This window comes from Oncorhynchus mykiss, chromosome 13, assembly GCF_013265735.2.
Source record: "Oncorhynchus mykiss isolate Arlee chromosome 13, USDA_OmykA_1.1, whole genome shotgun sequence".
NCBI classification, from domain to species: domain Eukaryota; kingdom Metazoa; phylum Chordata; class Actinopteri; order Salmoniformes; family Salmonidae; genus Oncorhynchus; species Oncorhynchus mykiss.
Window position 1 is genome coordinate 9,257,330 of NC_048577.1, and position 25,206 is coordinate 9,282,535.

The window sequence follows — 25,206 nt, forward strand, 5'->3', positions numbered from 1 at the left end:
TCCCTGTTTCTCTCTCTCACTTATATCCCTGTTTCTCTCTCTCACTTATATCCCTGTTTCTCTCTCACTTAAATCCCTGTTTCTCTCTCACTTAAATCCCTGTTTCTCTCTCTCACTTATATGCCTGTTTCTCTCTCACTTAAATCCCTGTTTTTCACTCACTTAAATCCCTGTTTCTCTCTCACTTAAACCCCGTTTTCTCTCTCACTTAAATCCCTGTTTCTCTCTCACTTAAACCCCGTTTTCTCTCTCACTTAAATCCCTGTTTCTCTCTCTCTTATATCCCTGTTTCTCTCTTATATCCCTGTTTCTCTCTATCTCACTTATATCCCTGTTTCTCTTAAATCAAGTCATTTACAAAATAGCCTCCAACACTCTACTCAGCAAATTGGATGCAGTCTATCACAGTGCCATCCGTTTTGTCACCAAAGCCCCATATACTACCCACCACTGCGACCTGTACGCTCTCGTTGGCTGGCCCTCGCTTCATACTCGTCGCCAAACCCACTGGCTCCAGGTCATCTACAAGACCCTGCTAGGTTAAGTCATCCCTTATCTCAGCTCGCTGGTCACCAAAGCAGCACCCACCTGTAGCACGCGCTCCAGCAGGTATATCTCTCTGGCCACCCCCAAAACCAATTATTTCTTTGGCCGCCTCTCCTTCCAGTTCTCTGCTGCCAATGACTGGAACGAACTACAAAAATCTCTGAAACTGGAAACACTTATCTCCCTCAGTAGCTTTAAGTACCAGCTGTCAGAGCAGCTCACAGATTACTGCACCTGTACATAGCCCACCTATAATTTAGCCCAAACAACTACCTCTTTCCCTACTGTATTTATTTATTTTGCTCCTTTGCACCCCATTATTTCTATCTCTACTTTGCCCATTCTTCCACTGCAAATCAACCATTCCAGTGTTTTACTTGCTATATTGTATTTACTTTGCCACCATGGCCTTTTTTTGCCTTTACCTCCCTTATCTCACCTCACTTGCTCACATTGTATATAGACTTGTTTATACTGTATTATTGACTGTATGTTTGTTTTACTCCATGTGTAACTCTGTGTTGTTATATGTGTCGAACTGCTTTGCTTTATCTTGGCCAGGTCGCAGTTGTAAATTAGAACTTGTTCTCAACTTGCATTACTGGTTAAATAAAGGTGAAATAAAAATAAATAAAAAACTGCCTGGAGACTCGCTCTCTCCTCCTCTTTCTCCCCTCTCTCCATCCCCCTTCTCTCTCCTCCTCTTTCTCCCCTCTCTCCATTCCCTTCTCTCTCCTCTTTCTCCCCTCTCTCCATCCCCCTTCTCTCTCCTCCTCTCTCCCCTCTCTCCATCCCCCTTCTCTCTCCTCCTCTTTCTCCTCTCTCTCCACCCCCCTTCTCTCTCCTCCTCTTTCTCCTCTCTCTCCACCCCCCTTCTCTCTCCTTCAATCTCTCTCTCTCCATTCCTCCCTCAATCTCTGTCTCTCTCTGTCTCAGTCCAGCAGCTCTGGCACTAAGGACTCTGTGTCTAAGGGACGGTTGGATGAGTGAGCAGCCAAGCACAGGTGGAATTAAGGTTATAGGGTTAAACACACACACACACACTATACTCCAGCTCATGTGATCAACGGCCAGGTGGTGTGTGTGTGTGTGTGTGTGTGTGTGTGTGTGTGTGTGTGTGTGTGTGTGTGTGTGTGTGTGTGTGTGTGTGTGTGTGTGTGTATGCGTGCATGTGTTTTTATGTGTGTGTGTGTGTGTGTGTGTGTGACTGAGAGTCCATCTGCCGCTCTGATTCTCCAATGTCGACACTCTTTGATCTGTGGTGACACAGCATATGGCCTCCTGGTTCTACCCTTCCCTCTCTCTCTCTCTCGCTCTCCTTCCTTCTCTTCCTCTCCTCCTTCAAGCCAACAGTCTGTCCTGATATAACCTGTCTGTGATATGAATATGAGCTCCAGAGACAGCATGAGTGTTCCAAATGACACCCTATTCCCTTCAAAGGGCACTACTTCTGACCAGGGTATACAGGGGGACTAGGGTGCTACTTGGGACGCAGACAGACACACGGCTGATATTCCTCAAAGCTTTTGGGCCATTACTCAAACCCTGTCATCGGAGAGATATGAAATCATATATTTCATTGAAGGATAGGCACCCATTACATCTCCAGTCATCCCAAACCAGATATGATCTCTGAGTCCCAAACGGCCTGCTTTTCTCTATACAGTGCATTATTTATGACCAGGGCGAGTAGGGCTCTGGTCAAAAGTAGTACACAGCGTAGGGAATAGGGTGCCATTTGAGGTGAGGACAATATGCCTGATGCACTAATCTGCTGTTTAAACCACTAGTCCATTACATGGTGGAAAATACATGAACAATATTAGGCTCAGGTCAATGTTTGAATAAGATAAGGTAGCTAGGTAGGCCATGTTTTTATGTCTGCATCCTATCCTATTCCCTACGGGCCCTGGTGAAAATAAGTGCCCTAAATAGGGAATAGGGTGCCATTTGGGCTGAAGGTTATAGCCTAGCAGCGTAGTACACACGTACCGGTGATGACGCAGGCTTAGACGTAGGGACCATAGTATGAAACTATAGCCATTTTCCAATGCATCATATGAAGCACACGTACACACGCACGCACACACAAGCAAACACACTCTTGGACTCATACCTTAGATTTAACTGCATGGTCGCACGCCTATCTCTCCTCAGAGCCCAAATAGTCTCTCTTTCTCTCTCCCGCTCTCTTCTCTGTTTACATAAGACAACAGAGGAGTAATTGGATGGGTTTTCGCCTTAGCACAAACAGCAACAATGGCTGCCAGCACAGAGACCACACCATCACTATGACAAAAACCAGGGATAGGAGAGAGGGAGAGGGAGAGGGAGGAAGGGGGGAGAGAGAGAGGGCGGGAAGGAGGGGGGAGGGAGAGAGAGGGGACATTCCGCATGAAGCTGAAACAAAAAAAGACCATGACTTGTTGGAAAGAGAGGGAAGGAAGAAAGAAATAAAGAACCATTGTGACTGACCCCCTGTAGCCCAAACCTCTCCCCCTCCATTCCTCCCTCCATTCCCCCCCTCCATTCCTCCCTCATTCTCTCCTTCATCTGACTCCCACCTGACTAGATGTGTATCCCAAATAGCACCCCCTGACCTAAACAGTGCACTACTGTTGACATGGGCAGACTCCAGCAAAATGCTATCTCAGAAAACCCAGGGATTTGATTTTCTGGATTTCTGAGGACAACCTTCAACATGACGATACAGGGTATAATAAAATTCCTATGAAGTAACATAGTCCAGACCGACACCTTATCTGGCAATGACTCATTCACACACATGAACACGCTCGCACAGGCACAAACACACACACACACACACACACACACACACACACACACACACACACACACACACACACACACACACACACACACACACACACACACACACACACACACACACACACACACACACACACACACACACACACACACACACACACACACACACACACACACACTTGAAACCAGATGTGCAGAACCAGCCCCAGACAAGGAGCCTGAGGGCTGAGCTAACCCAAGTGTATCACGACGGGGACTAAACTCACAACAACCTGGAAGTCCCAGATCAAGTTGCATTAATCATTCTATGTAATGATTCAACAACGAATGGAGTTAAAAGATCATTAATATATAGAGAGTCACACTTTCCTTCTCCACTAGTGGCTAAACACCCCACCACACACACTACACTAGACCAGTTAGGTAGAGGTGGTGTTATCATCCCACACTACACTAAACCAGTTAGGTAGAGGTGGTGTTATCATCCCACACTACACTAGACCAGTTAGATAGAGGTTGTGTTATCATCCCACACTACACTAGACCGGTTAGATAGAGGTGGTGTTATCATCCCACACTAGACCAGTTAGATAGAGGTGGTGTTATCATCCCACACTACACTAGACCAGTTAGGTTGAGGTGGTGTTATCATTCCACACTAGACCAGTTAGATAGAGGTGGTGTTATCATCCCACACTCCACTAGACCAGTTAGATAGAGGTGGTGTTATCATCCCCCACTAGATCAGTTAGATAGAGGTGGTGTTATCATCCCCACTAGACCAGTTAGGTAGTGGTGGTGTTATCATCCTACACTAGACCAGTTAGGTAGAGGTGGTGTTATCATCGCACACTAGACCAGTTAGAGGTGGTGTTATCATCCCACACTCCACTAGACCAGTTAGATAGAGGTGGTGTTATCATCCCCCACTAGATCAGTTAGATAGAGGTGGTGTTGTCATCCAACACTAGACCAGTTAGGTAGAGGTGGTGTTATCATCCCACACTAGACCAGTTAGATAGAGGTGGTGTTATCATCCCACACTAGACCAGTTAGGTAGAGGTGGTGTTATCATCCCACACTAGACCAGTTAGATAGAGGTGGTGTTATCATCCCCCACTACACTAGACCAGTTAGATAGAGGTGGTGTTATCATCCCCCACTAGATCAGTTAGATAGAGGTGGTGTTATCATCCCACACTACACTAGACCAGTTAGAGGTGGCATTATCATCCCACACTCCACTAGACCAGTTAGATAGAGGTGGTGTTATCATCCCCCACTAGATCCGTTAGATAGAGGTGGTGTTATCATCCCACACTCCACTAGACCAGTTAGATAGAGGTGGTGTTATCATCCCCCACTAGATCAGTTAGATAGAGGTGGTGTTATCATCCCACACTACACTAGACCAGTTAGATAGAGGTGGTGTTATCATCCCCCACTACACTAGACCAGTTAGATAGAGGTGGTGTTAGCATTCCACACTAGACCAGTTAGATAGAGGTGGTGTTATCGTCCCACACTACACTAGACCAGTTAGGTAGAGGTGGTGTTATCATCCCACACTACACTAGAACAGTTAGGTAGAGGTGGTGTTATCATCCCACACTACACTAGAACAGTTAGATAGAGGTGGTGTTATCATCCCACACTACACTAGAACAGTTAGATAGAGGTGGTGTTATCCTCCCACACTACACTAGGCCAGTTAGGTAGAGGTGGTGTTATCATCCCACACTAGACCAGTTAGGTAGAGGTGGTGTTATCATCCCACACTCGACCAGTTAGATAGAGGTGGTGTTATCATCCCACACTACACTAGACCAGTTAGATAGAGGTGGTGTTATCCTCCCACACTACACTAGGCCAGTTAGGTAGAGGTGGTGTTATCATCCCACACTAGACCAGTTAGGTAGAGGTGGTGTTATCATCCCACACTCGACCAGTTAGATAGAGGTGGTGTTATCATCCCACACTACACTAGACCAGTTAGATAGAGGTGGTGTTATCATCCCACACTACACTAGGCCAGTTAGGTAGAGGTGGTGTTATCATCCCACACTAGACCAGTTAGGTAGAGGTGGTGTTATCATCCCAAACTCTACTAGACCAGTTAGATAGAGGTGGTGTTATCATCCCACACTAGACTAGTTAGATAGAGGTGGTGTTATCATCCCACACTAGGCCAGTTAGGTAGAGGTGGTGTTATCATCCCACACTAGACCAGTTAGATAGAGGTGGTGTTATCATCCCACACTAGACCAGTTAGATAGAGGTGGTGTTATCATCCCACACTACACTAGACCCGTTAGGTAGAGGTGGTGTTATCATCCCACACTACACTAGACCAGTTAGATAGAGGTGGTGTTATCATCCCACACTAAACTAGACCAGTTAGATAGAGGTGGTGTTATCATCCCACACTAGACCAGTTAGGTAGAGGTGGTGTTATCATCCCACACTACACTAGACCAGTTAGATAGAGGTGGTGTTATCATCCCACACTACACTAGACCAGTTAGAGGTGGCGTTATCATCCCACACTCCACTAGACCAGTTAGATAGAGGTGGTGTTATCATCCCCCACTAGATCAGTTAGATAGAGGTGGTGTTATCATCCCACACTACACTAGACCAGTTAGAGGTGGCGTTATCATCCCACACTCCACTAGACCAGTTAGATAGAGGTGGTGTTATCATCCCCCACTAGATCAGTTAGATAGAGGTGGTGTTATCATCCCACACTACACTAGACCAGTTAGATAGAGGTGGTGTTATCATCCCCCACTACACTAGACCAGTTAGATAGAGGTGGTGTTAGCATTCCACACTAGACCAGTTAGATAGAGGTGGTGTTATCGTCCCACACTACACTAGACCAGTTAGGTAGAGGTGGTGTTATCATCCCACACTACACTAGAACAGTTAGGTAGAGGTGGTGTTATCATCCCACACTACACTAGAACAGTTAGATAGAGGTGGTGTTATCATCCCACACTACACTAGAACAGTTAGAAAGAGGTGGTGTTATCCTCCCACACTACACTAGGCCAGTTAGGTAGAGGTGGTGTTATCATCCCACACTAGACCAGTTAGGTAGAGGTGGTGTTATCATCCCACACTCGACCAGTTAGATAGAGGTGGTGTTATCATCCCACACTACACTAGACCAGTTAGATAGAGGTGGTGTTATCATCCCACACTACACTAGGCCAGTTAGGTAGAGGTGGTGTTATCATCCCACACTAGACCAGTTAGGTAGAGGTGGTGTTATCATCCCAAACTCTACTAGACCAGTTAGATAGAGGTGGTGTTATCATCCCACACTAGACTAGTTAGATAGAGGTGGTGTTATCATCCCACACTAGGCCAGTTAGGTAGAGGTGGTGTTATCATCCCACACTAGACCAGTTAGATAGAGGTGGTGTTATCATCCCACACTAGACCAGTTAGATAGAGGTGGTGTTATCATCCCACACTACACTAGACCCGTTAGGTAGAGGTGGTGTTATCATCCCACACTACACTAGACCAGTTAGATAGAGGTGGTGTTATCATCCCACACGAAACTAGACCAGTTAGATAGAGGTGGTGTTATCATCCCACACTAGACCAGTTAGGTAGAGGTGGTGTTATCATCCCACACTACACTAGACCAGTTAGATAGAGGTGGTGTTATCATCCCACACTAGACCAGTTAGGTAGAGGTGGTGTTATCATCCCACACTACACTAGACCAGTTAGATAGAGGTGGTGTTATCATCCCACACTACACTAGACCAGTTAGGTAGAGGTGGTGTTATCATCCCCCACTAGACCAGTTAGATAGAGGTGGTGTTATCATCCCACACTACACTAGTTTAGTTATATAGAGCTGGTGTCATCATCCCCTACTACACTAGACCAGTTAGGTAGAGGTGGTGTTATCATCCCACACTACACTAGACCAGTTAGGTAGAGGTGGTGTTATCATCCCACACTACACTAGACCAGTTAGATAGCGGTGGTGTTATCATCCCCCACTACACTCGACCAGTTAGGTAGAGGTGGTGTTATCATCCCCCACTAGATCAGTTAGATAGAGGTGGTGTTATCATCCCACACTAGACCAGTTAGGTTGAGGTGGTGTTATCATCTCCCACTAGATCAGTTAGATAGAGGTGGTGTTATCATCTCCCACTAGACCAGTTAGGTTGAGGTGGTGTTATCATTCCACACTAGACCAGTTAGATAGAGGTGGTGATATCATCTCCCACTACACTAGACCAGTTAGATAGAGGTGGTGTTATCATCCCACTACACTAGACCAGTTAGATAGAGGTGGTGTTATCATCCCACACTACACTAGACCAGTTAGATAGAGGTGGTGTTATCATCCCACACTAGACCAGTTAGATAGAGGTGGTGTTATCATCCCACACTACACTAGACCAGTTAGATAGAGGTGGTGTTATTATCCCCCACTAGACCAGTTAGATAGAGGTGGTGATATCATCTCCCACTAGACCAGTTAGGTAGAGGTGGTGTTATCATCCCCCACTAGACCAGTTAGATAGAGGTGGTGTTATCATCTCCCACTAGACCAGTTAGATCGAGGTGGTGTTATCATCCCACACTACAATAGACCAGTTAGATAGAGGTGGTGTTATCATCCCACACTACACTAGACCAGTTAGATAGAGGTGGTGTTATCATCCCAGACTACACTAGACCAGTTAGATAGAGGTGGTGTTATCATCCCCCACTACCCTCGACCAGTTAGATAGAGGTGGTGTTATCATCCCCCACTACACTAGACCAGTTAGATAGAGGTGGTGTTATCATCCCCCACTACACTAGGCCAGTTAGGTAGAGGTGGTGTTATCATCCCACACTAGACCAGTTAGGTAGAAGTGGTGTTATCATCCCACACTAGACCAGTTAGATAGAAGTGGTGTTATCATCCCACACTACACCATACCAGTTAGATAGAGGTGGTGTTATCATCCCACACTACACCAGTTAGGTAGAGGTGGTGTTATCATCCCACACTACACTAGACCAGTTAGGTAGAGGTGGTGTTATCATCCCACAACAGACCAGCTCGATAGAGGTGGTGCTATCATCCCACACTACACTAGACCAGTTAGATAGAGGTGGTGTTATCATCCCACACTAAACTAGACCAGTTAGATAGAGGTGGTGTTATCATCCCACACTACACTAGACCAGTTAGGTAGAGGTGGTGTTATCATCCCCCACTAGACCAGTTAGATAGAGGTGGTGTTATCATCCCACACTACACTAGATTAGTTATATAGAGCTGGTGTCATCATCCCCTACTACACTAGACCAGTTAGGTAGATGTGGTGTTATCATCCCACACTACACTAGACCAGTTAGGTAGAGGTGGTGTTATCATCCCACACTACACTAGACCAGTTAGATAGCGGTGGTGTTATCATCCCCCACTACACATTTGACCAGTTAGGTAGAGGTGGTGTTATCATCCCCCACTAGATCAGTTAGATAGAGGTGATGTTATCATCCCACACTAGACCAGTTAGGTTGAGGTGGTGTTATCATCTCCCACTAGATCAGTTAGATAGAGGTGGTGTTATCATCTCCCACTAGACCAGTTAGGTTGAGGTGGTGTTATCATTCCACACTAGACCAGTTAGATAGAGGTGGTGATATCATCTCCCACTACACTAGACCAGTTAGATAGAGGTGGTGTTATCATCCCACTACACTAGACCAGTTAGATAGAGGTGGTGTTATCATCCCACACTACACTAGACCAGTTAGATAGAGGTGGTGTTATCATCCCACACTAGACCAGTTAGATAGAGGTGGTGTTATCATCCCACACTACACTAGACCAGTTAGATAGAGGTGGTGTTATTATCCCCCACTAGACCAGTTAGATAGAGGTGGTGATATCATCTCCCACTAGACCAGTTAGGTAGAGGTGGTGTTATCATCCCCCACTAGACCAGTTAGATAGAGGTGGTGTTATCATCTCCCACTAGACCAGTTAGATCGAGGTGGTGTTATCATCCCACACTACAATAGACCAGTTAGATAGAGGTGGTGTTATCATCCCACACTACACTAGACCAGTTAGATAGAGGTGGTGTTATCATCCCAGACTACACTAGACCAGTTAGATAGAGGTGGTGTTATCATCCCCCACTACCCTCGACCAGTTAGATAGAGGTGGTGTTATCATCCCCCACTACACTAGACCAGTTAGATAGAGGTGGTGTTATCATCCCCCACTACACTAGGCCAGTTAGGTAGAGGTGGTGTTATCATCCCACACTAGACCAGTTAGGTAGAAGTGGTGTTATCATCCCACACTAGACCAGTTAGATAGAAGTGGTGTTATCATCCCACACTACACCATACCAGTTAGATAGAGGTGGTGTTATCATCCCACACTACACTAGACCAGTTAGGTAGAGGTGGTGTTATCATCCCACACTACACTAGACCAGTTAGGTAGAGGTGGTGTTATCATCCCACAACAGACCAGCTCGATAGAGGTGGTGCTATCATCCCACACTACACTAGACCAGTTAGATAGAGGTGGTGTTATCATCCCACACTACACTCGACCAGTTAGGTAGAGGTGGTGTTATCATCCCCCACTAGATCAGTTAGATAGAGGTGGTGTTATCATCCCACACTAGACCAGTTAGGTTGAGGTGGTGTTATCATCTCCCACTAGATCAGTTAGATAGAGGTGGTGTTATCATCTCCCACTAGACCAGTTAGGTTGAGGTGGTGTTATCATTCCACACTAGACCAGTTAGATAGAGGTGGTGATATCATCTCCCACTACACTAGACCAGTTAGATAGAGGTGGTGTTATCATCCCACTACACTAGACCAGTTAGATAGAGGTGGTGTTATCATCCCACACTACACTAGACCAGTTAGATAGAGGTGGTGTTATCATCCCACACTAGACCAGTTAGATAGAGGTGGTGTTATCATCCCACACTACACTAGACCAGTTAGATAGAGGTGGTGTTATTATCCCCCACTAGACCAGTTAGATAGAGGTGGTGATATCATCTCCCACTAGACCAGTTAGGTAGAGGTGGTGTTATCATCCCCCACTAGACCAGTTAGATAGAGGTGGTGTTATCATCTCCCACTAGACCAGTTAGATCGAGGTGGTGTTATCATCCCACACTACAATAGACCAGTTAGATAGAGGTGGTGTTATCATCCCACACTACACTAGACCAGTTAGATAGAGGTGGTGTTATCATCCCAGACTACACTAGACCAGTTAGATAGAGGTGGTGTTATCATCCCCCACTACCCTCGACCAGTTAGATAGAGGTGGTGTTATCATCCCCCACTACACTAGACCAGTTAGATAGAGGTGGTGTTATCATCCCCCACTACACTAGGCCAGTTAGGTAGAGGTGGTGTTATCATCCCACACTAGACCAGTTAGGTAGAAGTGGTGTTATCATCCCACACTAGACCAGTTAGATAGAAGTGGTGTTATCATCCCACACTACACCATACCAGTTAGATAGAGGTGGTGTTATCATCCCACACTACACTAGACCAGTTAGGTAGAGGTGGTGTTATCATCCCACACTACACTAGACCAGTTAGGTAGAGGTGGTGTTATCATCCCACAACAGACCAGCTCGATAGAGGTGGTGCTATCATCCCACACTACACTAGACCAGTTAGATAGAGGTGGTGTTATCATCCCACACTAAACTAGACCAGTTAGATAGAGGTGGTGTTATCATCCCACACTACACTAGACCAGTTAGGTAGAGGTGGTGTTATCATCCCCCACTAGACCAGTTAGATAGAGGTGGTGTTATCATCCCACACTACACTAGTTTAGTTATATAGAGCTGGTGTCATCATCCCCTACTACACTAGACCAGTTAGGTAGATGTGGTGTTATCATCCCACACTACACTAGACCAGTTAGGTAGAGGTGGTGTTATCATCCCACACTACACTAGACCAGTTAGGTAGAGGTGGTGTTATCATCCCCCACTAGATCAGTTAGATAGAGGTGATGTTATCATCCCACACTAGACCAGTTAGGTTGAGGTGGTGTTATCATCTCCCACTAGATCAGTTAGATAGAGGTGGTGTTATCATCTCCCACTAGACCAGTTAGGTTGAGGTGGTGTTATCATTCCACACTAGACCAGTTAGATAGAGGTGGTGATATCATCTCCCACTACACTAGACCAGTTAGATAGAGGTGGTGTTATCATCCCACTACACTAGACCAGTTAGATAGAGGTGGTGTTATCATCCCACACTACACTAGACCAGTTAGATAGAGGTGGTGTTATCATCCCACACTAGACCAGTTAGATAGAGGTGGTGTTATCATCCCACACTACACTAGACCAGTTAGATAGAGGTGGTGTTATTATCCCCCACTAGACCAGTTAGATAGAGGTGGTGATATCATCTCCCACTAGACCAGTTAGGTAGAGGTGGTGTTATCATCCCCCACTAGACCAGTTAGATAGAGGTGGTGTTATCATCTCCCACTAGACCAGTTAGATCGAGGTGGTGTTATCATCCCACACTACAATAGACCAGTTAGATAGAGGTGGTGTTATCATCCCACACTACACTAGACCAGTTAGATAGAGGTGGTGTTATCATCCCAGACTACACTAGACCAGTTAGATAGAGGTGGTGTTATCATCCCCCACTACCCTCGACCAGTTAGATAGAGGTGGTGTTATCATCCCCCACTACACTAGACCAGTTAGATAGAGGTGGTGTTATCATCCCCCACTACACTAGGCCAGTTAGGTAGAGGTGGTGTTATCATCCCACACTAGACCAGTTAGGTAGAAGTGGTGTTATCATCCCACACTAGACCAGTTAGATAGAAGTGGTGTTATCATCCCACACTACACCATACCAGTTAGATAGAGGTGGTGTTATCATCCCCCACTACACTAGGCCAGTTAGGTAGAGGTGGTGTTATCATCCCACACTAGACCAGTTAGGTAGAAGTGGTGTTATCATCCCACACTAGACCAGTTAGATAGAAGTGGTGTTATCATCCCACACTACACTAGACCAGTTAGGTAGAGGTGGTGTTATCATCCCACACTACACTAGACCAGTTAGGTAGAGGTGGTGTTATCATCCCACAACAGACCAGCTCGATAGAGGTGGTGCTATCATCCCACACTACACTAGACCAGTTAGATAGAGGTGGTGTTATCATCCCACACTAAACTAGACCAGTTAGATAGAGGTGGTGTTATCATCCCACACTACACTAGACCAGTTAGGTAGAGGTGGTGTTATCATCCCCCACTAGACCAGTTAGATAGAGGTGGTGTTATCATCCCACACTACACTAGACCAGTTAGATAGCGGTGGTGTTATCATCCCCCACTACACATTTGACCAGTTAGGTAGAGGTGGTGTTATCATCCCCCACTAGATCAGTTAGATAGAGGTGGTGTTATCATCCCACACTAGACCAGTGAGGTTGAGGTGGTGTTATCATCTCCCACTAGATCAGTTAGATAGAGGTGGTGTTATCATCTCCCACTAGACCAGTTAGGTTGAGGTGGTGTTATCATTCCACACTAGACCAGTTAGATAGAGGTGGTGATATCATCTCCCACTACACTAGACCAGTTAGATAGAGGTGGTGTTATCATCCCACTACACTAGACCAGTTAGATAGAGGTGGTGTTATCATCCCACACTACACTAGACCAGTTAGATAGAGGTGGTGTTATCATCCCACACAAGACCAGTTAGATAGAGGTGGTGTTATCATCCCACACTACACTAGACCAGTTAGATAGAGGTGGTGTTATTATCCCCCACTAGACCAGTTAGATAGAGGTGGTGATATCATCCCCCACTAGACCAGTTAGGTAGAGGTGGTGTTATCATCCCCCACTAGACCAGTTAGATAGAGGTGGTGTTATCATCTCCCACTAGACCAGTTAGATAGAGGTGGTGTTATCATCCCACACTACACTAGACCAGTTAGATAGAGGTGGTGTTATCATCCCACACTACACTAGACCAGTTAGATAGAGGTGGTGTTATCATCCCACACTACACTAGACCAGTTAGATAGAGGTGGTGTTATCATCCCACACTACACTAGACCAGTTAGGTAGAGGTGGTGTTATCATCCCCCACTACACTAGACCAGTTAGATAGAGGTGGTGTTATCATCCCCCACTACCCTCGACCAGTTAGATAGAGGTGGTGTTATCATCCCCCACTACCCTCGACCAGTTAGATAGAGGTGGTGTTATCATCCCACACTACACTAGACCAGTTAGATAGAGGTGGTGTTATCATCCCCCACTACACTAGGCCAGTTAGGTAGAGGTGGTGTTATCATCCCACACTAGACCAGTTAGGTAGAAGTGGTGTTATCATCCCACACTGGACCAGTTAGATAGAAGTGGTGTTATCATCCCACACTACACTAGACCAGTTAGGTAGAGGTGGTGTTATCATCCCACAACAGACCAGCTCGATAGAGGTGGTGCTATCATCCCACACTAGACCAGTTAGATAGAGGTGGTGTTATCATCCCCACTAGACCAGTTAGGTAGAGGTGGTGTTATCATCCCACAACAGACCAGTTAGATAGAGGTGGTGTTATCATCCCACACTACACCAGACCAGTTCGGTAGAGGTGGTGTGTTAGTTTGGGCACAGCTGGGCTGTTAGGTCCAGGCTATCTCTTTATTCTTGATTTATTTATAGTCAAGTTGACTGTAAACACTTTCTAATTTACAGAAACAACCTAGGGAATAGTTACAGGGGATAGGAGAGGGGAGAAATGAGCCCATTGGAAGCTGGGGATGATTAGGTGACCATGATGGTACGAGGGCCAGATTGGAACAGAGCCTGCAGTAAAATGGCCATTCTCATTCTACTTCCCCTTGATAACCTAAGAGAATTTGGGAGATATGGAAAACCGACAGTATCCAGATTCAGGGTTAAAATCAATGTCGTTCTATTCCCTGTACAGTAGATATTGTATTATCTTTGCTCATTTATTTGTTTGAATCTGAGGTTGTAACTCACAGTTTATTTCACGGAATGTATGTCTGCGTTCCAAATGGGGGGGTGGGGTCTCGAGTGGCACAGCAGTCTAAGGCACTGCATCTCAGTGCTAGAGACACCCGGACGTGATCGGGAGTCCCACAGGGTGGTGCAGCGTCGTCCTGGTTTTGTGAGGCCGGGGTAAGCCGTCATTGTACATAAGAATTTGTTCTTAACGACTTTCCTCGTTAAATAAAAGGTACAAAATAATAATAATCCTATTCCATACAGTTGAAGTCTGAAGTTTACATACACCTTAGCCAAATACATTTAAACTCACTTTTTTCACAATTCCTGACATTTAAATCCTAGTAAAAATTCCCTGCCTTAGGTCATTTAGGATCACTACTTTTTTTTAAGAATGTGAAATGTCAGAATAATTAGTAGAGAGAATTATTTATTTCAGCTTTGATTTCTTTCATAACATTCCCAGTGGGTCAGGAGTTTACATACACTCAATTAGTATTTGGTAGCATTGCCTTTAAATTGTTTAACTTGGGTCAAAGGTTCACAAGCTTCCCACAATAAGTTGGGTGAATTTTGGCCCATTCCTCCTGACAGAGCTGGTGTAACTGAGTCAGGTTTGTAGGCCTCCTTGCTCGCACATGGTTTTTCAGTTCTGCCCACAAATGTTCTATGGGATTTGAGGTCAGGGCTTTGTGATGGCCACTCCAATACCATGACTTTGTTGTCCTAAAGCCATTTTGCCACAACTTTGGAAGTATGCTTGGGGTCATTGTCCATTTAATTTTTCCAGGTAAGTTGACTGAGAACACGTTCTCATTTGCAGCAACGACCTGGGGAATAGTTTCAGGGGAGAGGAGGGGGATGAATGAGCCAATTGTAACCTGGGGATTATTAGGTGACCGTGATGGTTTGAGGGCCAGATTGGGAAGGACACCGGGGTTCACACCCCTACTCTTACGATAAGTACCATGGGATCTTTAATGACCTGAGAGTCAGGACACCCATTTAACGTCCCATCCGAAAGACGGCACCCTACACAGGGCAGTGTCCCCAATCACTGCCCTGGGGCATTGGGATCATTTTTTAGACCAGAGGAAAGAGTGCCTCCTACTGGCCCAACGCCACTTCCAGCAGCATCTGGTCTCCCATCCAGGAACTGACCAGGACCAACTCTGCTTAGCTTCAGAAACAAGCCAGCAGTGGTAGGCAGGGTGGTATGCTGCTGGCCCATTTGGAAGACCCATTTGTGTCCAAGCTTTAACTTCCTGATTGATGTTTTGAGATGTTGCTTCAATATAGCCACAAAATTTCCTTTCCTCATGATGCCATCTATTTTGTGAAGTGCACCAGTCCCTCGTGCAACAAAGCACCCCCACAACATGATGCTGCCACCCCCGTGCTTCACGGTTGGGACGGTGTTCTCCAAACATGACGATGGTCATTATGGTCAAACAGTTCTATTTTTGTTTCATCAGACCAGAGGACATTTCTCCAAAAAGTACAATCTTTGTCCCCATGTGCAGTTGCAAATTGTGGTCTGTCTTTTTTATGGTGGTTTTGGAGCAGTGGCTTCTTCCTTGCTAAGCGGCCTTTCGGGTTATGTCGATATAGGACTCGTTTTACTGTGGATATAGATACCTGTACCTGTTTCCTCTAGCATCTACACGAGGTCATTTTGCTGTTGTTCTGGGATTGGTTTGTACTTTTCGCACCAAAGTATGTTCATCTCCAGGAGACAGAACGCGTCTCCTTCCTGAGCAGTATGATGGCTGCGTGGTCCCACGGTGTTTATACTTGCGTACTATTGTTTGTACAGATGAACGTGGTACCTTCAGGCATTTGGAAATTGCTCCCAAGGATGAACCAGACTTGTGGAGGTCTACAATTATTTTTTCTGAGGTCTTGGCTGATTTCTTTAGATTTTCCCATGATGTCAAGCAAAGAGGCACTGAGTTTGAAGGTAGGCCTTGAAATACATCCACAGGTACACCTCCAATTGACTCAAATGATGTCAATTAGCCTATCAGAAGCTTCTAAAGCCATGACCTTATTTTCTGGAATTTTCCAAGCTGTTTAAAGACACAGTGAACTTAATGTATGTAAACTTCTGACCCACTGGAATTGTGATACATTGAATTACATTGTCTGTAAACAGTCATTGGAAAAATGTCTTGTGTCATACACAAAGTAGATGTCCTAACTGATTTGCCAAAACAATAGTTTGTTAACAAGACATTTGTGGAGTGGTTGAAAAACGAGTAAACTTCCGACTTCAACTGTACACACATATATATATATATATATATATATATATATATATATATATATATATGTGTATATATATGTATATAGTGCACTACCTAACCAGGTCCCATAGTGCACTATGTAGGGAATAGGATGCTATTTGAGACACATCCTATCTCACTAAAATCAATCATTCTTTATCTCTGTCTCGGACTAGGATATGACATCGTCAAAATGCCTCAGTGTTTTGTTTACCACCACAAGGGTTCCGTCTATTGCAGAGGCAGGGCATCACCACGGTAACATCAGAGAGAGAGAGCTAGGGCTGGGCTCTAGTCAGCCTAGTCAAGAGTCTGCATGATCAAGCACCATGATCTGTCTATGCAATCGGGACTGTAGGGAGAGATGGAGAGATAGGAGGAAGCAGGGGAAAGAGAGAGAGAGAAGGAAGCAGGAGAGGGAGTAAGAGAGAGAATGAATGAGATACAGAGAGACACACAGAAAGAGAAAGAAGAGAGAGAGAGGGAGAGCGAAGGAAGAGGGGAGGGAGAGTGAAAGAGAGGAGGGAGAGTGAAAGAGAGAGAGAATGAATGAGATACAGAGAGACACACAGAAAGAGAAAGAAGAGAGAGAGGAGGAAGAGAGGAGGGAGAGTGAAAGAGAGGGAGAAGGAAAGGAGATGGAGAGAGAGAGCCAGAGAGAGAAAGAAGAGAGAGAGAGGGAGAGCGAAGGAAGAGGGGAGGGAGAGTGAAAGAGAGGAGGGAGAGTGAAAGAGAGAGAGAATGAATGAGATACAGAGACACACAGAAAGAGAAAGAAGAGAGAGAGGAGGAAGAGGGGAGGGAGAGTGAAAGAGAGGAGGGAGAGTGAAAGAGAGGGAGAAGGAAAGGAGATGGAGAGAGAGAGCCAGAGAGAGAAAGAAGAGAGATAAACGAGCCAGGGGAGTAAAGTACATTTAGTTAAGTTACATTCTCCTGAGGATAAGAAAAGGGAACATACACATACAGTGTTGCTGTAGATTCCCTTCCCTTTATCTCTAAAGACTCAGTGACCTAACTTGAACGCAGCTCCCCCTCCTCCCTCATCGCCCCCTTTCTCTCTTCCCTCTCCTCCCTTTCCTCCACCACTTCCTCCCCCTCTCTCTCGTTACCATGGCAACGTGGGCGGCACATTTCTGCTCGAGCAATCAAGTGACCTTTTTTTTACCAGACCTTAGCAAGAGAGAGAAAGAAAGAGAGAGGGACAGAGAGGAGGGAGACGGAGAGAGAAGGATGCAGTAGAGAAGGCAAGGAGAAGGTAAGGGAGAGAAACCGAAAGAGAGGAAGAGAGAGAGTCAACCAGTATTTTTTGTTTAAATCTTTGTCTTTATAGGCCACATAGAACAACAATACACCTTCTGCTGTGCTGTACAAAAGGCTATGAAGACGACATCACTTCATCATTCATTCAGAGCTCTGTCTGTCTGTCTGTCTGTCTGTCTGTCTGTCTGTCTGTCTGTCTGTCTGTCTCTCTCCCAGTTATACACACACACACATTTTGTGTTCTGACCTTTCAGGATAGCACATCCCAGTGCACACGTGCGCGCATGCACACAGATTAACACCTAAACACACACACACACACACACACACACACACACACACACACACACACACACACACACACACACACACACACACACACACACACACACACACACACACACACACACACACACACACACACACACACACACACAGAGTGTTAGTGGTTTGCAGCAACAGATGCAGAAGTCCCATTCCATGTGTGTAAAGTTAACCGAGAGTTTCTACAACCATTCAGCCTTTTTTTCTTGTCAGTTCATTTGCAAGCAAGAATATTAACCATAGGAAAGCAATACACTGTAGACTGCACTATATCTAACTCACATATGATGAGAGGAGAAAGTGTGTGTGTGTGTGTGTGTGTTAGCAGGGGGTCACTAAAAACACAACAGGAAGGTATCCAACAGTGAGTGAGAATTCCGCGACGGGATGAGGGAGTGTCTGTGTCGCTATGACGATATGATGAAGTAAACATCAACAGAAACAAAAATGTCATCTTTTGCTTCCTTTTTCCACAGGTTTGCGATTCACCTGTTTTGTCCCTCTGCCCCCACCGTACCAACCCAGCATAAAGGCCTGTCTGTCAGTCAGAACTAGGAAAGTAGTAGGTGAGGCTCAGAGGTTGATATAGAGAGTGTTTCTAGGGAGGACTATTTTGTCAGTAGTCAGTGGTCATTTCCCCCCAAAGCTGTTCCAATGTTCCCTTTTACCCAAAAATAAGGACTTGTTGGAGCTTGCGTTAGGTATCCTTCCAACGTCAGTGTTTTCCTTCCTTCTGTATCCTTCCCCATCAGTGCTAAGGCTTTCCTTCCGTCTGTATCCTTCCCCATCAGTGCTAAGGCTTTCCTCCCTTCTGTATCCTTCACCCATGAAGAGTGCTAATTTTGTTTCCATGTCCCCCCCTTGTGAGTCCCAGGGGCCCTCCTTCCTTACCCATTCACTTCCTTCAATTCTCCACCCCTCCCGAATTCGTTACCCCTCAATCATTTTATCATGTTTGACATACGGGTTCTCCAGAAGGTACAGGTACTTCTCATAATTCTCCAACATATACTTTGGGGCGTACATGTGCTCTTTGGGGTCCGAGGGGGGGTACTCCTGCACCGATCCATCGAACCAACCCCCCGTCCGGATCAGGTCCCGGATATAATTCAGATCCCGTTTGTCCTCGTAGTCGCCCCAACGCGGGAAGTCCCCGTTCTGGGCCGAGATCAGCTTAAAATAGATGCCCTCAGGGCTAAAGCACCAAGAACAGTGCCACCCAGCAAAGTGGAAGGGGCTTCCAACGGCCCACTGGACAAGGATGTGACCCGTGTCGTTCTCGTACTTCCTGAAACCGGGCATGGTGTAGTATTCCCGGCGCCGGAGACGTATCCCATCGGCATCATAGACGTCTCGGAGCATTCCGACCGTGCACCCCGACACGACCTCCAACGACCCCAGCTAGAACAAGAAGGTGACACTTTATTGAGATGGAATCTATCAAATCAAATCACATTTTATTGGTCACGGTTGGCCATGGTTATCAGATGTTAATGCGAGTGTAGTGAAATGCTTGTGCTTCTAGTTCCGACCAATCTAACAATTTCACAACAATTTCACAACAACTCCTTATAGTTGTTGTGTAAAGGAAGTGTAAAGGAATGAATAAGAATATGTACATATAAATATGTGCACCTCACATACGCTCACCCAACCTCTCACATTAGGGGGCGGCAGGTAGCCTAGTGGTTAGAGCGTAGTAACCGAAAGGTTGCAAGATCGAATCCCTGAGCTGACAAATCTGTCGTTCTGCCCCTGAACAAGGCAGTTGTTCCTAGACCGTCATTATTTGTATTTTATTTTTTACCTTTATTTAACGAGGCAGTTAAGAACTGCCTGTTCAGGGGCAGAACGACAGATTTGTACCTTGTCAGCTCGGGGGTTTGAACTCACAACCTTCCGGTTACTAGTCCAACGCTCTAACCACTAGGCTACCCTGCCACCCCATTATTAACTGACTTGCCTAGTTAAATAAAGATTAAATTAAGACACACAACCCCTCCAATACATGCACACACATACATTCTGAAAGTATTCAGACCCCTTGAATTTTTCCACATTTTGTTACAGCCTTATTCTAAAATGGATTAAATAAAACATTTTCCTCATCAATCTACACACAAAACCCCATAATGACAAAGCGAAAACAAGTTTTTAGAAATGTTTGCAAAAAAAAACAAAAACAGAAATACCTTATTTACATAGGTATTCAGTATCCCTTTGCTATGAGACTTGAAATTGAGCTCAGGTGCGTCCTGTTTTCATTGATCATCCTTGAGATGTTTCTACAACTTGATTTTTTGAAATGTATAGATTTTTTATTTTTTTCCATCTTTATTTAACTAGGCAAGTCGGTTAAGAACAAATTCTTATTTTCAATGACAGCCTAGGAACAGTGTGTTAACTGCCTTGTTCAGGGGCAGAACAACAGATTTGTACCTTGTCAGCTCAGGGGTTTTCAACTTGCAACCTTCCGGTTACTAACACTCTAACCACTAGGCTACCCTGCCACCCCATTGGAGTTCACCTGGGGTAAATTAAATTGATTGGACATGATTTGGAAAGGCACACACCTGTCTATTTAAGGTCCCACAGTCGACAGTGCATGTCAGAGCAAAAACCAAGCCATGAGGTCGAAGGAATTGTCTGTAGAGCTCCGAGACAGGATTGTGTTGTTACACAGATCTGGGGAAGTGTACCAACATTCTGCAGTATTGAAGATCCCCAAGAATATAGTGGCCTCCATCATTCTTAAATTGAAGAAGTTTGGAACCACAAGACTCTTACTAGAGCTGGCCGCCCAGCCAAACTGTTCAATCGGGGGAGAAGATCCTTGGTCTGAGAGGTGACCAAGAACCCGATGGTCACTCAGATAGGAGCTCCAGGAACTCTGCAGCTCTTCCAGAAGGACAACCATTTCTTCAGCACTTCACCAATCAGGCCTTTATGGTAGATTGGCCAGACAGAAGCCACTTCTCAGTAAAAGGCACATGACAGCCTGCTTGGAGTTTGCCAAAAGGCACCTAAAGGACTCTCAGACCATGCGAAACAAGATTCTCTGGTCTGATGAGACCAAGATTGAACTTTCTGGCCTGAATGCCAAGCGTCACATCTGGAGGAAACCTGGCACCATCCCTACGGTGAAGCATAGTGGTGGCAGCATCATGCTGTGGGGATGTTTTTCAGAGGCAGGGACTGGGATACTAGTCAGGATAGAGAGAAAGATGAACGGAGAAAAGTACAGAGAGACCCTTGAAGAAACCTCCAGAGTGCTCAGGAACTCAGACTGGGACGAAGGTTCACCTTCCAACATGGCAACGACCCTAAGCACAGAGCCAAGACAACGCAGGAGTCTCTGAATGTCCATGAGTGGCCCAGCCAGAGTCCAGACTTAAACCCGATGGAACATCTCTGGAGAGACCTGAAAATAGCTGTACAGTGACGCTCCCCATCTAACCCGACAGAGCTTGAGAGGATCTGCAGAGAAGAATGGGAGAAACACCCCAAATACAGGTGTGCCAAGCTTGTAGCACCATACCCAAGAAGACTCAAGGCTGTAATCGCTGCCAAAGGTGCTTCAGCAAAGTACTGATTAAAGGGTATGAATACTTGTGTAAATGTCACATTTCAGTTTATTTTATTTGATAGATTTGCTAAAATAAAAAATAAAAACAGTTTTTGCTTGGTCATTATGTGGTATTGTGTGTAGATTGACAAGGAACATTATAGAATAAGGCTGTAGCGTGGAAAAAGTAAAGGAGTCTGAATACTTTCCGAATGCACGGTACACACAACCCCTCCGATATATACACACATACACACACCAGTAAGCAGTTTTAGGGGGTTAAGTGATCCTAATAGCCAACCATAGCACTTAACAGGCACTGTATATCGATTGAGTGGAATCCAATAGAGATCTTATCTTTCTAGAATCTGTCACTAACAACCCTCTAGTCGTCGGCTCAAATCTTGTTCGAAAAGATAAGATTAAAAAACTTGATTGCCCATCAAGTTTACACAGGATAGATTTTTTTCACGCCTGGTTTGGGATTCGAACCAGCAACCTTCTGTTAACAAGTCCGTCCCTGTAATCTCTAACCCTCTAGGCTACCTGCTTCCAGAAGAACCCGTAGAGCGACTTCCTCATGTGGATGGCGAACGGTTCCGTCCACCCGTCAAACAGCTTGAGGAAAAGAAGTCCCTCGCGGGCGGGGATCTCGTCGGCATCGTTGATGACGAAGACGTCGTCGGGGCGTGATCCGGTCACCCTGGCCATGCCGTCGCGGGTCAGGTAGGTACGGAGGTAGTCATCTGCGATCCAGCCGTCCTGGCGCCCGCCGTCGGGAAAGTGGTCTAGGAAAACGTAGAGGATTTTGTGGCGCACGTAGTCATAGGTTCCGTTCAGGAGGAGACGCAGGAACCTGGAGGGAGGGACAGATACAGACAGTGTGTCAACAGATACGCTTAAACGAGTCTTTCAGGAGTGAGAGACGAAGAGAAGACAGACACACAGACACCCAGAAGGCAAGCCAGCCAGATGGACAGATAGACAGACAGCTAGCCAGATGGAAAGCCAGACAGATGGACAGCCAGACAGCCAGCCATCACATCATCCTGTCCACTCGTCGAAGTGGTCGTCTCTCTCTGTTGGAGGTGAAGTTGGAGGCAAGCAGACACAAAGCCAGCAAGACAGACAGATGCATATACATCTATGTCCACTCACCGTAGTGGTCGTCTCTCTCCGTAGGCGGTGAAGTTAGACTCACACACCAGGAACAGATCCACAGCCTGGGCCAACTCGTGGAACCTCACGTGGAGAAGATCAAACTCATGGTTCACGTTGATGGCATTGATCACCCTCCTGGGTCTCTCTCTGGGCGTCAGTCTCTCCTTAGTGGGCAGGTTAGAGTGGTAGACCATGGTAGGTACCCCACAGTAGGGCCCGTGCCACCCCGGCCGACACACACATTTTACCAGTCGTTTGCCTCCTCGTCCTCTTGATTTGGCCTTGGGAGGCATGGAGGTGCCGGAGGACGACGGATGGAGTGGTTGTTGGTGGGATTGGTTCAGGACCACCAGGGGCTTACGTTGCCCAGGGGAGCCTGCTCGAGATCCTACCCCAGTACCAGTCACAGTAGGCCCCCCGGGTCGTGCCGCGTCATCCCTGGGGGTGGCGACCTCCGTCCCCTGGCGGAAGCAGAGGGCTCCGGCTTTAGTGCGGACGAAGTAGGAGGTGGGGTCGTCCTGGAGCTGGTGGGTGCGGGTGTGGATGTCGCCCAGGGTTTCTAAGGGGTCCGGGGATGGAGCCTTGGAGGGCACCACCTGGTCATCGATCCCAGCCGAGGCCCTTTCCTCTGGGGCGTAAGGTCTGACAGGGTGGGCTGGGTGGCTGGGGTACCAAGGCTTGAAGTGGAGGTCCTCACCTTCACGCTCCTGAGGAAGACAAGACAAAGAGGGGACTGTTTAGCACTTTACTCGTCCTCACAGATCAATCTAGAGAAACTGTATTAGGGCTCTTTACATTCTGCATTGCTGAAAGGTTACAGATAGAAATGTCATTTCCGATTGGGCCGGCAGATGCAGCGTTTACCATGAATACAGTCTGCTCTATTGCGGGAACATTGCCTTTAATTCTTAGGGATAGGCGTCCCGTCAACAGGGAAATCATGCTAGAAATTAATCAAATCAAATGTAATTTATCACAAGCACCGAATACGACAGGTGTAGACCTTACTGTGAAATACTTACTTACAAGCCCTTAACCAACAATGCAGTTTTAAGAAAATGATTTGCTAAATAAACTAAAAAGTTACACAATAAATTAACAATAACGAGGCTATGGCTATATACAGGGGGTACAGGTACTGAGTCAATGTGCGTGGGTACAGGTTAGTTGAGGTAATTTGTACATATAGGTAAATTGAATATGTATAGATAATAAACACTGAGTACCAGCAGTGTACAAACAAAGGGGGGGGGGGGGGGGGGGGGGGGGGGGGGGGTTCAATGTAAATAGTCCGGGTGGCCATTTGATGAATTGTTCAGCAGTCTTATGGTTGGGGGTAGATGCTGTTAAAAAGCCTTTTGGACCTAGACTTGACGTTCCGGTACCGCTTTCCGTATGGTAGCAGAGAGAACAGTCTATGACAGGGGTGGCTGGAGTCTGACAATTTTTGGGGCCTTCCACTGACACTGCCTAGTACATAGGTCCTGGATGGCAGGAAGTTTGGCCCCAGTGATTTACTGAGCCATATGCACTACCCTCTGTAGCGCCTTATGGTCAGATGCCGAGCAGTTGCCAAACCAGGTGGTGATGCAACCTGTCTGGATGCTCTCGATGGTGCAACTGTAGACTTTCTTGGTGTGTTTGGCCCTGTCGATGTGAATGGGGGCATGTTCAGCCCTCTTATTCCTGTAGTCCACGATCATCTCCTTTGTCTTGGTCACGTTGAGGGAGAGGTTGTTGTCCTGGCACCACACTGTCAGGTCTCTAACCTCCTCCCTATAGGCTGTCTCATCGTCGTCAGTGATCAGGCCTGCCACCGTTGTGTCGTCAGCAAACTTAATGATGGTGTTGGAGTCATGCTTGGCCACGCAGTCGTGGGTGAACAAGGAGCACAGGAGGGGACTAAGCACCCACCCCTGGGGGCGGCCCGTCAGGAAGTCTAGGATCCAGTTGCAGAGGGAGATGTTTAGTCCCAGAGTCCTTAGCTTGGTGATGAGCTTTGTGAGCACTCTAGTGTTAAACGCTGAGCTGTATTTCCACAATACGGATTGAATAGAGCTTAGTGTTAACTGCTACTTTGTTGACATGCAATGACTCAATTCAACTTTGCTCCTGACATTTAAAAGGAAGAGCCTTAATGTGTGGACTGGAGGTAGACTACTGATGATAATGGTGTGTTGACTGTAGGTAGACTACTGATGATAATGGTGTGTT

General features: G+C 46.1%; 1 protein-coding gene across 1 annotated transcript in view; it reads right to left on the reverse strand.

Moving 5' to 3' along the window:
- Positions 1-18,472: 18,472 nt before the first annotated feature.
- Positions 18,473-25,206, reverse strand: part of LOC110485598 (beta-1,4-mannosyl-glycoprotein 4-beta-N-acetylglucosaminyltransferase) — a 76,115-nt gene continuing 69,381 nt past the window's right edge. Inside the window, exons 5-7 of the mRNA XM_036940175.1 lie at positions 22,990-23,699; positions 22,378-22,687; positions 18,473-19,667 (exon numbers count right to left, since the gene is read on the reverse strand). Coding sequence (XP_036796070.1) covers positions 19,197-19,667; positions 22,378-22,687; positions 22,990-23,699 — 1,491 coding nt within the window. The 3' untranslated portion in view covers positions 18,473-19,196. The remainder of the gene's footprint in view (positions 19,668-22,377; positions 22,688-22,989; positions 23,700-25,206) is intronic.